The sequence below is a fragment of the Rhyacophila brunnea genome, unplaced genomic scaffold (genome assembly GCF_057557595.1).
Source record: "Rhyacophila brunnea isolate RB1 unplaced genomic scaffold, BYU_Rbru_1.0 scaffold_7, whole genome shotgun sequence".
Taxonomy (NCBI): Eukaryota; Metazoa; Arthropoda; class Insecta; order Trichoptera; family Rhyacophilidae; genus Rhyacophila; species Rhyacophila brunnea.
Genome location: NW_028233339.1, coordinates 43207214 through 43224938, shown reverse-complemented (window position 1 = coordinate 43224938; position 17725 = coordinate 43207214). Strand labels below are relative to the sequence as shown.

General features: G+C 33.1%; 1 protein-coding gene across 9 annotated transcripts in view; it reads right to left on the bottom strand.

The window, feature by feature from the left end:
* Positions 1-17725, bottom strand: part of Sarm (sterile alpha and armadillo motif) — a 343946-nt gene that overhangs the window by 180295 nt on the left and 145926 nt on the right. Inside the window, exon 2 of one of the 9 annotated variants that reach the window (XM_085958236.1) lies at positions 1107-1182. The exons of the other annotated variants lie outside the window; for them this stretch is intronic. Coding sequence (XP_085814362.1) covers positions 1107-1182 — 76 coding nt within the window. The remainder of the gene's footprint in view (positions 1-1106; positions 1183-17725) is intronic. 9 annotated transcript variants of the gene reach the window in all.

Sequence of the window (17725 nt, the reverse complement as noted above, 5' to 3'; positions counted from 1 at the left end):
CTTTTTATATTTTCATTGTTATCCCTTTTATAACTTTTATTTTTCTTTCTTCTTTATAATACTGTTTCATGTCATGTTGTGAACGTCTTAAACTTATAATTTGCAATGTCCACAATATGTAAAATAAATAGATTGAATTGAAATAGAAGCCAGGATATCGCTAATATAGTTATTTCAAGATGGCCGAATTAGGAGCACAACTTAAAATTGTTGGCAGCAGGAATCACCTCATCTGGCTGCCATCTTTAATTATGTCCTAATTAGTGGTATGTGGAAAAAATTTGTGCTTTTGTCCGGTGTGTCTTGTTAAGCGGTCACTAAGGCATGATAAGCATTATGCATTGGTTATTCGCAATACTATTGAGGACTCTGTAGCATTGTCCCATAAAGGGGGGAGTGATGGGGTTTTTGCCTGGGGGTCCAGCGTGGCAGATCGACCAGATAAGTGAGATAAACATTTATCACAAATTCGCTCTAATAGTAAAATATTCTACTTCAAGGATACCTATTAAGTATTAATATTAACGTTGTGCGATACAATTTTTGATCATTGTGTGTCGATAGTCGATAATTCCATAATTCAAGTGGATTTATTTAAACATATAAAAAAATCATTAAAAATATACCCTTAATTTTACCTCGAACACCATTTGAAAAACGCTACTGTGGAGCGTCAGACTGCCTTTAACCTTAGACGATAGGTATAGGGTCCCGCCAAAAATCCTAGCCTGAGGGCCATGCTCTGTGCACAGGACCAAATATACATTTTACAAATTAAGACATCATCATCTCCTAAAAAAATATATTGTTATGGATGGTTAGAATCGAGCTACTATTTTCGTGAAGCTTCTTTTTGTGAAGATTTTTCCCATTAATTCGCGTCAAGTTTTATCATGGATTTTTTTTAAATTATTTCCGGGTCGTATGAATCTTAATAATCTGGGTGCCCTGGACTATAGCCCCTTAAAAAGCTCTGGGCTAAATTCAGCCCCGTCCATGCATACAAACGATAAAGATAAAAAAGACAATCTTTAAAACTAAGTTTCTCAAATATAAATTAATAATATTCATATAAAAGTAGGTACATAATTACGTTGAATAATTACCGTATGTGTATTTTCTGGAAGAATTTGTCGATGTTTTGTACCATTTTTATTTATCAGAACTTGTTTGTACCGTTTCCTGAAAATACAAAATCAATATCAAACATAAAGAAAAATAATTACAAGATAAAAATAACTTTTTATATACAACGTTTTTAAAATTTCTGTTGAATCATAAAAACTTGACTTGAAGAAATAATACTGAAATGTCATTTTGACATGTAATATTGATTTCCATAGTAACGCACTTATATATTAATAATTTAGTTGCTAGGACCCAAGATCCCTAGCAACCAATAATAGTGGATTGGATTACGGATTTCTTCCGAAATAAATTTTCATACAAAACAGAATTAACTGAAAATGAATTCAATTCTACTTAAAGATGGTTAAAAGTATTAAAATAAAATGCATTGGCATCGTGTTCTGATAATAATTCTAAAAGTTTTAAATGTCTAGCTAGTCGGGAAGTTAGTTGAAAATCGATTGCAAGATTGGTACCGGACAAATAATAAAAACGTTGTAATATGGCACCAGATTAGTATGGAAAACCGACGTAGGTATTGCCTTTATAAAAATCTAAGGTTATTTTCTTGCGAGCTCTAGTATTTTTAAAGACACTTATGTTGCAAAAATAGGCATTTAGCATAACTGCGTATCTGGAATTTTTGGAATCACACACAGCTTGAAATTTCTTATAAAACTACTAATGACTAAACTATTTGACCACTATATGTTTGAAAACTAACAAAATAATATGTGATGACTAGTTTTCATAATATATTAGATCTATCTATTTGTTGTTTACGAAAGAATATTTTTATTAGTTATTCAATTATTTTCGTTCCTGTAACGAAAATATTAAAAGAATTGACTTTTATATTATTTTAAATGCCAGTTTCCAGGTATCTTTTTAAAAATCGAAAAAAATCTGGCAAGTATTCCCGCCAAAAATATACTATTTCCTTACAATGTTTGGCAGTCTTTTGCCAACAACAATTATTTGGGAACACTATTTCAATAATATAATATACCAAATATTTGTTTGGCTAAAGTAATAATCCTAATTCTTATTGTGTGTACGAATAAAAAATGGAGTGGGATTTTTGTAAGTCAGGGACGTTGATTCAACTCTCTCATTTTCTTACTAGGTACATAATGTGCATGATTAATTTGAAATACAGTCGAACTTGATTATTACGAGGAAGATGGGACCGACTGAATTTCCTCGTTATAAGCGTTACTCGTTATATTAGAGAATAGGTATTTTTAAATGGGGAATGGGACGACTGGCCTCCGGATAATTGGACGCCGCACTGTCGTGGACACGTGTAGACGAGGTATTTTATTCAGTTTCTATCAACTACTTAGTAGTTTGAATTCATTTTACTCTTCACATATGTATTCTTTATCGCGGATTGAGAATTACCATGCCTAAGGCTTTATATAAAATAAAAAACTCTTTTTTCGTTGGAACTTATACATATCCACGATTAAATCATTGTTTACGTCTGCATATTTACATTCTCACCAACTATTAAATCATAATATAATCATTGAAATATAAATAATAATATTGAATATTTTTTTAAAGTACCTATAAGTACCTAACGTCTATTTATTTTTGAATTCCGTGGCGTCCAGTTGTCCGGTGCCAAATCGTCCTAGACCCTTTAAATGAGCGGTCACAGAACACAAAAAGTCGCAATTCAAACAAAAATACACAATTAGAATTTTTCCCCGAAACAACCATGGCATTCATAAACTACAAAAGAAGTTGTTCATTGTAATGAACGCTGGTAGGTACTTATTTCACAAACCTTGGATTTTTTTTTCAACCATATGCATGGATACTTTTTCAATCTTGTCGGCGAAAACATCAATTAGGTACTTAGATCCTTAACTAGTGTCATAAACGTAATCCGAACCCAGCGGCATCATGTCCGGTCGGATTTTATTGCTTAGGGTCGAAATGTTTTTAAACGATCGACACATTAACAGTTTTAAGAAAATTTTTGACGATATTTTAGCTCGGAATATCCGACAAGGAGCTCGTTATAAAAGTGAATAAATGTATGAAGAAAATCATAAACTAAAATGTCAACGAATGTTTCCTCGTTACATCTGAGATCTCGCTATATCCGTGATCGTAATAACCGTGCTTGACTGTATTCATATGATAAATTTAATATTATATTTTTAAACAAATGAGATTTCTTTTTTTTTGTCATGTCATTTATAGAATTGTCATAAAACCTACAATTTCAGAATCAAACACCGAATATAGAAGCCAACTTCGGTTAATTTTCACGGTTAGGTCAGAGAATAGTTTTTCTTTTGAGGAAAGTGTCAAATAATAAAGTAGATAATTCATAGAGTGCTTATAATAATTACATAATTAAATGAAGTCATGTTTTAAGAATTTGTGTAGAGTAAAAAAAATGTTTATATTATTGTAATATTTTTCTATCATTGCTCAACAAAAATTGTCAAGTAAAATGATAATACTAATTAATTAACTGCAATTAAAGTCCAGTTTAATTTACATTTAAACAATTTCGAAGCAGGGGCCGTATTTACGCAACTTTACCATTCATTTATACACAATATTATTCGTAATATCATATATTTTTTAATTGATGTGTTTATGATATGTATATTATGACAATTACATACCTACAAGCTTTATATCAACATACAAATATGGGATAAAACCACTCTAAAATGGTATGAACCACGAAAATCTATGGAAACTAGTAAAATAGTTAATAAGTAAGTCAATTTCACCTAAATTTCAGGTCCCCATCGTGTAAAAATGAGGCAAAAAATACGCACGCCCATACGTCATTCAATCCTACCTCGAATATCTAAATACTAGGCTGATGATATTATAGCCTTACACATTTTATATAGGTACTTATAGTCAAAAACGGTGAAGAATAAATGGTATCAGGCTTACCTTCCTATGACTGTGTAAATACTACTGCCTCTACGACTTTTACACTTGGATCTCTTATGCACGAATACGTATTTTAGTTTTGTAATAGTTCTGTAATCAAATCAAAATAAACAGTGCATTTAGATATAATATAGCAGTAAGGTGATATTAAATTAAAAGTAAACCGCAACATAAATCTGAAAAAATTAAAGACAAGCTAAAAGTGTTGTGCAGAAAAAATGTAATTCTTGAGTATTTCGCGGTTGTTTGTTATTGTAAAGCTCAAATTACTTTGGCAGAGAGATTCTTTAAGCTAAGTGCCTGTTCGCATGGCGCGTTTTGACTCGCGCGTGGTCGAGGTACACGTGACTTCATTGTGGCGTACACAATTCACTCGCGCTATGACGACTGTCGCGCACGGTCGAGGTACAGGTAACTTCATTGAGGTGTCCACATTCACCCGTGGCGAGACACGCGCCATGTAGACAAGGCCCGACCGTCTTCCACGATCGCCACCGATCGTGAAAAGTCACTCTTTAATCGTTCCCCGGAGTTGTGAGCGAATTGGAACAAAATCTCCATATCATTCCAAAATCTTCATATCATTGAATATATTTTGCACGTTTGTCTTTTGAATTGTTCAAATTCAAATTTATTTATTTTACATAATATAATGAACATTAAATTAAAATTATAAATTCAAAGCGTTCACAAATTGGCATAAGTGTTAACCATTTTTCGAATAAAAATACATTGAAGTTAAGCGCCCTCCACCGAAACCCGCCCCGCACCACACTCGGTCTTAATCGAGCGTATCGCGGAACCCCACAATTGGTGTTGTGAATGATCTGAAACAATTGGACTGGGAGTGTCCTGGGAGAAGATGCCCAAGACTTAGGTTGCTACGCTCAAAGTGAGCTCTGATTGAGTTTAATGAGTTTATTTTAATGCAAAGTGCCAGGAAGAGAAAAGCACATGGAAAGTACGAAAAGAAAATGAAGTTACGTTATGTATACAGCAAAGAAAATGAAGCTAGTCATACGGACAGCAAAAATTATGTTAAGAGATCTTCACGCCCGCAGTAAGACGCCGCTATTTTTTAAAAGTAAGATAATTGGCCTTAGTAGCAACCAAGTCGGACGGCTCGATGGGCCCAACAGCTGGTTGGACCGACTTGGGCATTTCCTCTCGTTCGGAGCACATACTCAGACATTCGGCTTACGCCGCTAGCGCGTGGTGCCCGCGTATTCTCAAAAGTGTCAAACTTAGAATAAAAATACAAGGTCATGTGAGCACTATTTTGGCGTCATCGGATTTAGATGACGCCAAAGAGTGCGACACTTCGTACCCTTGTGGCACAGCCTCAAGGGTTCCGTCGCCGTGGCTGCTGGCCCTCCCTCACCCTGCAGCGGTGCTACAAAAGCGATCTACACACTGCAGGTCTCGAATGGCGGGAGGCGCAAGTGCGTATGCTTGCCCTATGCCCCAAAGCTGGGTCGTGACAGGGTGAAAGAAGAATGTGTGTAAATAATACAATAATAAAATAAGAAATAAAATAAGAAAAATAACAGTACATGGAAGCTGTAACTAGATTGATAGACCCTATCTTAAAAACTTATTAAGCAACGTCCACCTAAATTCACCCACACGTAAGTGGAATATATCGATATCCGAAGAGACTTGATTAAACATAGTTATTACCCTCCCAATTGGCATCACTAATGGTAGCTGCACCTTGGGAGAAAAAACAATGGATGCCCTCGATTCCTTAGATAATATCAGAGACATACAAGTCAATACCACCAAGAATGGCAGAGTTTCAATTTACGCCGCGTATAGTCGGAAAAAAGATGTAGCTAAATAATGATCCCTTCTAAACTTTAAGCTACAGTATGTAAGCATACCGGATAATCTCTGAACGCATTCATAGGCAGTACATTTTCTCAATACCTATTCAAAAAATCTTTTTAAAATTCGACCTTAAGTGTTTTGAGGAACGATACTAATTATGCAGTCATTAATAAATTAATGTGTAGCTGAGCTGAATATCTTCCTGGACTTAGCTAATCAACTTAAAAAATTCTTAGAATGCTTAAATTGAATCAAATTATTATTATCTGACATTCTTACAGCTATTAGAATATCATTAAATAATATTTAAAGGTCAATTTCATATTAAAATATCAATTTAAAGAATACCTTACAGCAGCGATTTCCAAACTGGGAGGCGCGAAAAGTTTAACACAATTAATGTAAACACAGGTTTGCAGTTTGCAAAAGCATAGTTTATAAAACGGCCGCTAGCTATAAACTACACAAAAAAACAGTCCAATAAAAGGTTGTTTGCACACCTGTCTGAAAATATGGAGACTAATTTTATAATACCTCACTTCTATACTATTGTGAAGCGCGCTGACTTGCTCGTAAAAAAATGAAATAAAAGGGTTAAATCATAATGTTGAAATTTGAGCAAATCTGTTTAAGAAAGATAATTTTGTTGTTAAACTTGTCTATTTGGTTGAAATTAAAAAAAAACTGAGTGAATGAATCAATGCAAGGACCACTAATGCATTCACTGATTTAAAAAGACAAAGTGAAGGCACTCATAAAAAATTGGAGCTTTGGAAATCAAAATTACAAAAAAAATAAGTTCGCCATGTCTCCACTTTTAAAAGATTTCTACGCCATATAATATTGAAGCAAACAAAAATCTATTTCCTGAGTTCTTAGTTAGTGTTCTAATGCACTTTTCACATTATTTTATTAATAGTAAAAAAAGTCGCCTGCGGCGCTGCTTTGTTTCAGGACTGTTAAATATTTTAAATATGTGGTTGAAAGATCCTGGCCTGGGGGCCCGCTTCAGGATGTGGGGCCCATGATAGAATCCATTTGTCAATGAACGATGATGAATTTGGATTGACTACTATTATTGAAATTGATTGTGATAATAAACAAGCACATTCGTCGCATGAAAAACAAATTAATTTAAAAATGAATATAATATAAGTAGTAAAGCCTTGTTTATTTTTATATATTTTTGTATCAGTACATTGTTGACAACTATTTAAAAAGGTGTCTGTACTATTTAATGAAATAAAGGGGGAGGCGTCAAGGTCAGATTTTTTTGAAAGGGAGGCGTAGTAACATAAAGTTTGGAAACTACCGCCTTACAGCTAGGTTTCATATACATTTTTAGTATATTTTGTCATTAATGTTACTCAATAATAGTATACCTTCCTATATTGATTCATATTACCTGACTCAGGTAAGTATCTAAAGAGCAGGTGAATGCAGGTGAAATGAAATAATTTATTATTACAATGTAAACACTTGAACATAATATTTTCCTGTTCGTATGTAATACATATTAATAGTCAATAGCATTTCAATTAGTTCCATTAATTACCTGCTGATTGGCTGCATAGTAAATAGCAGTGGCGAGGGGTGAAGATAGGTTGTTAAGGTTTGACATAAAAGGTGCACACTAAACTTTGTCAGTCATACTTTCATTGAACTATGAATATAATTTGAAAATGGTGATGGTTAGTTTTTAAAATTCAATTAAGCCCTGCCTAAACCTTAGCTTTACTTTAGGTATGCTATGGGCGATCCGACAAAATAGTACACACTTTTTTAGTCATAATATATACTTATTTGTTTTTGTTGAATTAATAATAATATGTATTACAGATTGTGTTGGTTAGCTTTTTTTAAATTCATGAAGGCCTAACCAGACCATAATCGATAAAAAATATTCTAATATCTATAAAATATCTAAAATGATGTATGGTTTAATGGTATAATTTGAGATATTTTATAGATAAACAAATATGTTTGACTATTATAATTATAGAATGGCCTAGGCAGGGTTTGATTGAATTTAAAAAAAATAACAAACACTATATACACATTGTTGTATTTGTTCAATGAAAACAAATACGTTTAGTATGCACTGTTTATGTTGGATCTTAACAGCCTGCCTCCACCCTTCGCTACTGGTAAATAGTTATTAAAAGTAATATTGTAAATGGTAATATATTTTTATCCATTCATTCAATCTTGAATCTATGATATGTTTCCTAATGAATATTATTATGTTGATAGAAATATAATGGACATGACATGACCAAGAATAGGGTCCACTTAGCTCATTCGGCGTGCTTCCATGCTTTACAGTTTATATTTTTATATTTAATATTTTTTTATAATTTTGTACCTTTTAATTTACTTTTCATACTGTTTTTGTGATACTGCATATATTTATTTCTTCTTTACATCGTTTCTTTGTTTTTAAATGGCATGTTGTGAACGTCTTAAATTTGTAATTTGTAATGTTCACGGTAGGTATATAAAAAATTAATAAATTTGAATTTGAAAACTGCACGTGCCGTTTCTAGACACAAAGGACGTCGAAAGGCAACGAAAGTAAACTAGACATCGCGACAAAAAATACAGTCATGTTAAACCTTTTATGTTAATTAATACATTCTGTTTCCAACCAGTGAAAAAAATAAGTGTGTTTTGAACACGTACGTTACGTATTATGGTGGATTAATTAATATTGCATTGAAATATATTCTCATAACTGTAAATCGATTCTTATTGTGTAAAAATGAAGTATGCATACCCCTTACTTCCGATTGTGGCTATCACATTTTCTATACTAAACTCTATATGATAATAATTACGTGTGGTGCAAGGTCTAGAAGTGCAGCACATTTTGAGGGAATTAAACACAACTTATTAACTGCAATTATTACATGCTCCGTCGCTAAAACGTAACTACTGACTAATAAAAAATTACAAAATCTCTGGATAGAATAAAAAAAAAAAATATTAAATTACCTTCATCAGCATATTTGTTTCAACACAAGTTATTGGCCGCGATGTAAATAATGCTTTATAATGAACGTGTGTCGATGTTCTTTCGCTTACACAGACACAGCGGATATATCGCACCCTCGCAACTAAACTGCCACAATCCAAAAAAGGTCAAACAGAGAAAATCAGCTTTGAAGTTTTTACCTTTCGCATTTTTGTACTGTGTTTTTAAAATATGTTTAGATATTGAATGAAGTTTTGACTTGAATTTGACGATTTAGAGATATGAAATTTTCGGTACATATACTATGAATGATAGACAATGAAACGTAGTAATTAACTCATAACACGTAAATTTGGACTTGTGGCGGTTTAGTTGCGAGGGTGCGATATATTTTTTACCTAGTCCTAAAATCGTCCCTAGTGAGATATACTAATTTTAATTGATCGAATATCAGCGCTAGTGGACATTCAAATTTAAGATATAATTTGAAAAAGTGGTAGATATAGCCACAGACATCAGAGTTGCTGATGAGTTAAGATCAGTGTTTTAATTTTGTGTTCTCTGGTTGCCAACTTAGCGTCTTGTCAGGTCTAGCATTTTCTAACGTCTAGCTTGAAAAATACACATCAGGCGTATAGGGTTAAAATTTTCGACAAAGCAATGAGTTTAAAATCTCGCATAAAAAGGCAACATTATTTACACAAATTTCACCAAGGCCTCTCGTAACTGTTGCGTTGGCATTAGTTAGCTATTAGATTTTAGAGCTATTAGATTTAGATTAATTGTGGCATACGGATTCCTATCCAAAGTAATGATAACCAAATTTTGCACCTGATTAATTTTTGGTTGTATGGTTGCATTTATTAGTTACGAAACTATTAATTCTCCATCAATATATTTCATTCTCGTAAAACATTGTTCAAAACTACTAATTATAAAAAGTCCTGGTTTCTAGACATTTTTTTTAATTACAAGAAAATCTAGCTTATTTTTTACCGAGTCTGACATATTTTCATCAATAACAGTTTGTAAAACTACATTTGATGTATAGGAAGATGCCAAAAGATACGGAATCATTATGATACAAAAATCTTTCCTAAAAAATCTTCAGGTTATTCATACTTAGTTCGCAAAGATACACAAAATTTTCGACATAGGGTCCATAATAACCCAAAACTATAACATGACCTATACTGCCCTGCTAAGAAAAAAGACAGTGTTTTTGGTTTTATTCAAATGAAAACCCATATTTTAAATTACCCTTTCACTTATAGTATGTAAAATTATTGGATTGTTTTGACATAATATGTAAACGCACAGTGTCTATTTACAGATTATGTCAAAACAATCCAATATATTTTCATACTATAAGAGAAAAAATAGTTTAAAACATGGGTTCTCATTAATATAAAACCAAAAATACTGTCTTTTTACGTATCAAGGAAGTATAGCAATTCTTTTTAAGTCCGGTATATAATATATATAATGTCCGGTATATTATTCTGCGAAAGTACGTGGCAACGCAGGGCACATGACCGAGAGAAGTGGAATCAGCTTGGAGAGGCCTTCATCCAGCAGTGGATAGCAGGCTGATGATTATGATGATGATTATAATGTAAAAAAAAATCAAATTAGATACAGGATCTGTTAAGTTGATAGGAAACCTTGATCAGAGTAAAAAAGGGCAATAGTGTACTGTGAACTGACACAACTGTTGTGACAACCGAAGGTATCAGATTGGATATTGGATTTTGGTGAAAGTACCAGAAGCAATGACGTTTTAAACGTCCGTACTCCGTATTATTATTGTTTAATATGAATTTTGATAGTTTTAATATTGAAAAATATTCCATAGTATTCTAGTTCAATATAATATGATGTATTTTACAGTTGAAAATTATTGATTATATGTAGGTACTAACGTTATCATGTAAATTCTAATTCCATCAAGTACTCTCGGTTGATAGTATTAATGTTATCACGTAAGTTAATACTATCGACGTTGTTACGTAAGCTATACAAAACAAAAACTAAACGAAGACACAATATAGCTATGGAACAACAGATAGGTACACAACATCCGCCACAGGATCAATAACGCAAAAATTTATTCCAAACATAATCTCTGCCATCACTCTTATCAGGAACATAAAAATATCACATGAACTCACACAGATACCAACAGGCCACGGAGCACTGCGAGCCTATCTAAAAAGATTTAAATTGAAGGACGATGACTGTTGTCCATGTGACGGATACACATCTCAATCTCAAACTGTGTGGAACGTCATCAATGTCATCATCAACGACTGCCATATATATGTACTATAAAAGGAGCAATGGACTCTCAGAAAGCCATGTAGACCAGTGGCGAATGGTGGAAGTAGGCTGTTAAAATCCGACATAAATACCACACGCTAAACTTTGTCAGTCAAACGTATTTGTTTTCATATCTGAGAGAGTATATTATATATAACCAATAGAAAAAATCTTTTTTTTTGAAAAAAGTAAGCCACCCCGGCCGGGAATCGACCCCTGCATCTCCACGGGTTTACGCCCCATTCCGTCGCATTTAACCAATATGCTACGGCGTGACATACTAATTGCGACAAATTATAACTATTGGTCAATTGATCAGAATGATATATTCTTAAATCTTGTGAATTATTCGTTGAATAAAAGAAATAGTTAAGTATTTGTTTTCATTGAACGAAGATAGCAATGTATGACTGATAAAGTGCTGTGTGCATTATTTATGTCGAATCTTAACAGCCTACCTCCACCCCTCGCCATTGATGTCGACAGCATAACCATGAAATTGACCTCAAAAAACCTTACGAAATACTAAACAACAAAACAACACAAAATATTTAATTCTGGCCATAAAGAAAATTAAAGATATAAACGGAGAAACATAATTAACTGCACATCAATGTAACTAACACTCCAACCACCTTGTATGAAAAAGCAAGGGAATGGTTATTTAAAATAAAATAGTATACTTAGACGTTTTTGATGGAATTTAATTTCCACGTGTTTTAGTCATTTGGAAACTTGAAGTATGTCAGATTTAGTAAATTTAGAAAATGACACTGCATTTTCTTTGAAAATAAATTGTATTAAATTAAATCTGCAGCTTTAAACTAGGTAATTGGGCATGTTGCAAGCATGTTTATAAGAGATTGTGAAATTGCAACGATAATAAAAAAAATCAGGACACCTTACCAAAACATATCAAACACACAATATTAATGGTTGTGACAGACTGACAAAAAATAATAATGAGAATAAGTACAGGTCAATAATAACATTATATGACTGAACTTGATCATTCAAATAATAACATATATCCATATCATTAATGAAATAATATTTAAAACACCATTCTTCTTCTTTTTGTGCCATATCCGTGAGCGACGTCGGAGATGGTGTCGCCTATTTTTCCCCGTGTCGGGAAACTTGTACGTATGCAGTTCACCGTATCACACTTCACAGTGAAATGTTGTATCGGAAATATATGGCCGTATATTAAAGACCGTCCAACCTCTTTGGGTCGTATAGTACTGACATAAAATTATTGATGTCTAAATAAAACACGGTTCTTGTCGGTTTACACCTTATAGGAAGCCAGCAGCAAAAACATTTGAAAATAGCCAATATACGAGCGTAGTTATACACAAAGCAGCCAGGCCACAATTTTGAAAAAAAATGAGTTATTGTGATTTCCATAATCTCACACGTTCGTTTTATATTCTGCACAAATCAGCCGAGCTGCTGTCATACAACAATCTCATATAAATGGGTTTTAAAGATTTTGCAAATCGCAGAATATGACATTTTCGATCTGCATAAAGCAACCAAGCTGGTGTCATATAAAAATGTCGTATAAATGCGTTTTAAAAATATGCCATATTCGATCTGCAAAAAACAGCCACATGATAGTAACCTAATTACCTAAGTACCTAATTATTAAAATCCTGACTGTATGGTGTGTTTTTCTACATTCAATTAATAAACATTATTTTCTCGATTACATTATATGTTCTTCATTTTATTATATATTATATAATAAATAGATTTTTCATGTAAAAATTAATGCCAGGCAGCTAAATATTATTGTATAATTTATAAGTTTTTCGAATTATTTTCAGAACTTTGTAATTCCCGTAATACCTACTTGAATAACATATAAGGTTTTTTTTAAGAAAATAGATGCAAAAATAACGATTTTTCTTACAAAAATATAAAGAATGAACATTCTAAAATACCCGTTTTGCACAAAACAGCCTGGACTGCTAAAACACCAAAATTTCATAGATTTTATGCTTTTATCTCTTTATAAGTTACACAAAATCATGTATATATATAATATCTATCATTCAAAAGGTAGGTTAAAGGTTAGTTTTCATTGAAATAAGACTATAATTTACAGATAATGTTGGTTAGTTTTTAAAATTCAATTAAACCCTGCGAAAACCAAGCCATAATAGATAATTGTCAAAAAATACTCGTATATTAATAAAACATCCAAAATTATGCAATTAAATCATATATAACTTTGAATATTTTAACGATAGATTATTCATACATTCTTATATTCTCAAGAAGGCCTGTCATCAGTCCAGGTTAGCTCGGGGGGTCTAGAATTCTAAGTGTTACATCAATATATTATGCATTCTGACGGATATTAAAATTTATCAATAATTATTATATGTATTTACTGGATAATGTTATAGATTTTAAAAATATGTAGTAACAGTTTATTAGATGTAATATTGATGATTTTATGAATAGCTAAAATATGAAGGTGCATAATATTAACTTAAATATTTGCAATTAAAGAGGTAACCCGAAGCAACGGCTGGGTTTAAAAAAAACACGTCGCTCAACGCACTACTCCAATATACGACGCGACTGTCAAACACTCGAGCGTTATATAACTTATGTCGGATTATATTGACTTTAAAAAAGAAAAAGGGCGTAACCATCGGTTTTTTAAAAATAGGTTTTATTGCGTAGTAACTTTGTAAATTACTAAAATACACGTTGTATCCAAAGGATGTAAGCTGCAAATGCCGATTAACTAAGAATTAAAAAAAAAAGTGAAAAAAGTGACGTGAGAAAAACGACTTAACCGTCATTTCTGTTTTTTTTTAATTAACTCAATAATTAATATCGGATTAGGCATATGAAAACAAAATTATTAATTATCATGGACTTCAAGGTTATGTATATTTTGTATTTTAACTTTTACCAAAAATCATAACTAACACGTTTTTGTACCTCATGTAAAATTTGATTTGTGTGGATTACTTTTTTTTCCTTTCCACAGTCGATATTATTATTTATCCGTTCGAAAATGCATGTTTGCATAAATGTATGCGTGCATTTTTTCCATAAATCTGTACTGAAAGTCACTTGTCGGATCCGAGTCAATTTTATACAACACAGTCGCTAAGTTGAATTTGAAATTATCATTTCTTTTCAAATTTTTTCTCACAGTGCTACGCTTCCGCGGCAATTTTTTTTGCAAACTCTGTATTTTCACTAAAGGTCAGCAAACTTATTGTAAAACTTTTAAATATGCAAATAATGCATTTTATAGACTCAGGTGCCCTGCTTGCTAGCGATAGTAAATTTATTTTAGACGAATCTTTCAATTAATAATTCTTGTTTATAGAAAATTTTAGTTTTACTTTCGTTCACTATCGACTGAGTGATCACATCCGCGTGGGAGTTGCTTGTTCAGGACTGGTCGAAGACTGCTGAAGATTGAAGAAGAGGATTGAGGAAGCTCACACATGATTACACTTCACGTCAGTAGACTATACTAATCAGTGGCGCACCCAGGGGGGGGCCTCGCCCCCCCCCCAAAAACATTGAAATTGAAAGCCAATAGATTAGACAAATAAAAACACGGCAGAAAATGATTTGTAATAATTCTCCAGCACTCTTTTTAGAAAAATTTCTTAGATTTTAATTCCTAACACAAAAATTTCGAAACACTAATGTTTTTTAGAAACCCAATACCTAAGGGAACTGTCAAAAAATTCTCGGTGTCCACCCGAATTCCGGAGTGGTGTAGGTCATGGCTGGGGAGGGCTGACAGGGCTCTAGCCTGGAGGCCCGGGCTGTGGGGGGCCCGGCGTGTCGGGTTGACCAGATAAGTGAGATAAACACACATCATAAATTAGCTTTAATAGTAAAAAAGTCGCCTGCGGCGCTATTACACTTCATGACCATGGACACTTTCAATTACTTATATAATTGTGCAATATATTTTTTGATTATTATGTGTCGATACTCGACAGCTTCATTATTAAAGTAGATGTATTAAAAATCGCCAATAATTCACTGTATGAGTACCCTTAATTTGAACTAAAATACAATTTGAAAAACATTAATGTAGTGTTTCACACTGCATTTAATCTTAGCGGTAGGTAGGGGGGGCCGCCAAATATCCTAGCCTGATGGCCCGTATCAGGATGTGGGGACCATGGTATAGGTACACCGAGTGCAATAGACAAAAGACCGATAAACGAGAAATTAAGCTATGAAGAAGAAAAAGAGTCTATGGGACTAATTTACATTCTCCTCCTTGGCCCCCCCAATATTAAATCCTGGGTGCGCCACTGATACTTATCTATACTATATTATCTCAGCAATATGTCTTTATACTCTTGCTTGTACTTTGTCTAACCCAGGAACCTTGTATTCTTTTATTTCACTGTGTTTTGCATTTAAGCTGTCTCTGACTAGTCTCACTGTATCAATCATCATTTATTAGATTCTTAACCTCCTCCAAAGTTACTTCCGCTGGGGTATCCACCTGACCTTTGGAGTTCTGTCATCCTGCATTCTCTCGGTGGTCCACTCAGGCCCGGTCTTGGGGGCGATTGGACCGAATGAGCTTCGCATTCTGTGACGGAGGTGCTTGCACCCTAAGTAACTACGGACATCGCAGGAAAAATAAACAAAAATAATAATAAAACGATACATTGAAATACGTTTTTAATTGCTATAAAACATTTAAAAAGCCCTTGTACAATGGAATCATAATATGTATATAATTGTAGGGAATAACTGAGTATATTTTTCTAGTAAAGCTATTCTGCCAGTATTTTACTTCTTTTCAATTATTCTGTTACTGAAAAGGTTGTTAGTTAAAGTTTTGAATAATTATAACTAATTTGCCGATAAATGAGCAAACAATATCATTTGTATCAGGTAAGTAATTTTGTTGTAGGTATTTCCAAAATGCAGTGACGTCCCGTGGGGGTAGGCAGATTGAACGTCGCTCGGGGGAAGCAGTTATCCAAAGGGCGGCAAATCGAGGAGAATCAGGTATATATAGAAATAGCTACCTTTATCTTAATAATAACGGAAATATCTTTCCATTAAAAAATCAGCTCTCTGGTTGGAAACAAATTTAATTAGATAGATACTATAAAAGTTTTAACATGATTTTTTTGTCAGGTTCGCGATGTTTGGTTTACTTCCGTTGTCCTTGAACGTCGCGTTCTTGGTGAACATCAATGACACACGCATACCTAATTTAAAATTTATTCAAATGTTTGCCAGTCCCTCGCGAGATTTGGAAGTTGTCAAGTGTATTTTTAAATGTACCGATCTGAAACCGTAGACTCGCAATATTGTCTATTGAAGCAGAGATGGCATTTAAATTCGGTTTAGTCATATATATCTTGTTGGTAATGTATCCATACAACACATTTCTTAGATATTAAGTCATGAACGGATGATAAAAAGTACTGTATAAAAAAAATGTAGCAGCATTTTGGCACTGCCTAGGGGCGGCATTTTATCTAGGGACGTCACAGCCAAAATTTACTGTGAGTTGTAATCTAATCGATAATTTGCTGATGAAGATTAAAGAGTAAATTTCATGTCAATTATCCACACTTATTAGTATGTAGTGTCAACAATTGACCCCCCCCCGTTTTTTCTCATGACGTACATCATCGAATAAATTAAATTTATAAAAAAAATATTGACGATCGTGCTGAAAAACTGTGAATTGCCAAATTATTAATTTGGCCCACTTACACGCGCCAACAAATTCGGATGTATTGTCAAAATTTTTGCTGAGTTTTCTACTCGATTTTCCGACAAATCGGAATAGCTAGTCGAATTACTAAAAAAATATTCGGGGATTGAAATTCGATAGTAAATTTTCAATTCGAAGTATCTAAATCTCTAGTAGGCGTTTTTTTGCCCTCTCAAAATTAATCAATAACAATAAGTAGGAATCCATCTACCTGCTAGAATGAAATCGATACATTGCACCGAACAATGACCTCAACTATACAATGATATATTTGTTAATATTGATATGTACATGCTTTGATACATTATACGAAAATAATTAATTATAATTGTGTACATGCCTTCTTCTTCTTTTTCTTCTTTGCCCATATTCGTTTATTAGTTAGAGCATGGTTTCCCAAACTATGGGTCGCGAGCGAATATTGAGTGGGCCCTCGCCACTGTATACATGAATTAAAAAAAATAGGAAGTGATAAATTTGGTATTTCATTCAGCTATTTATAATTCCTAAAAATTTAAATAAACTTATGTTATGGAAAATATTGTGATAAAATAATAATAATTTGAACTGCCAATGCACTACAGATGTTTTGGGGAAGAGATGAAAAAGTTTGATTCGTTGCATTGGATTTGTAACCCATTTCAAGACGACTTACCGACTAGTATGTCAACAAAAGCAAGTGAAGAACTCATTGATTTATCAGAAGATACGTCACTGAAAAATAGTTTTAATCGTAAACAGTTAACGAAATTCTGGCTCTCAGTTGCTGATAATTATCCTTGCCTGTTCGATGA